Source organism: Apaloderma vittatum, unplaced genomic scaffold (assembly GCF_000703405.1).
Source record: "Apaloderma vittatum isolate BGI_N311 unplaced genomic scaffold, ASM70340v1 scaffold14013, whole genome shotgun sequence".
NCBI classification, from domain to species: domain Eukaryota; kingdom Metazoa; phylum Chordata; class Aves; order Trogoniformes; family Trogonidae; genus Apaloderma; species Apaloderma vittatum.
The window spans coordinates 19,035-19,523 of record NW_009707585.1 but is presented as its reverse complement, the minus strand read 5'-3'; the positions used below and the strand labels follow the sequence as shown (position 1 = coordinate 19,523).

General features: G+C 44.8%; 1 protein-coding gene across 1 annotated transcript in view; it reads right to left on the bottom strand.

The window, feature by feature from the left end:
* The window catches only part of EDRF1 (erythroid differentiation regulatory factor 1), a 22,890-nt gene that overhangs the window by 3,838 nt on the left and 18,563 nt on the right, over positions 1-489 (bottom strand). Inside the window, exon 21 of the mRNA XM_009866268.1 lies at positions 1-130. This exon is cut by the window's left edge and continues 42 nt beyond it. Coding sequence (XP_009864570.1) covers positions 1-130 — 130 coding nt within the window. The remainder of the gene's footprint in view (positions 131-489) is intronic.

The following is a 489-nucleotide window of genomic DNA, read 5'->3' as shown; positions in this document are numbered from 1 at the left end:
CCCCACTTTCCAGCTGCACGCGAAGGAATTCGCAGGGCGCATCCTTCAAGAGTTGGAAGAGCCGCACCGCTTTGCTGTAATGAAGCTCGGCGAGTATGCGGTGCTGCTTCCTCAAGTGTTCGTCGCCAACCTGCACTCAAAGTAGGGCATGGAGTAAATCCCAGACAATCTCTATGTTCAGGAGGTAACCAGAAACCAAACCACGTGCCTGTGCTGGCACATGGGGCACTAACCCAGCTTACTCTGCAGCTGATTTCATAATGGTCCATCTAAAACTGCACGTTTCTAGAACACACCACCAGCCTGCATCTGCCATAAGCTACTGTAATTTCCAAGCTAATGCCAACGAATTCACATCAAGTAGAATTATGTTAGCCATAAATAATAAAAATTTGTAAAAATAAAAAAAATAAAAGAATTGGAAAGCAACATGCAAGTCTACACAAAGGCTTTAATGAATCATGTGCTAATGTTCTAGCAGACAGCTGC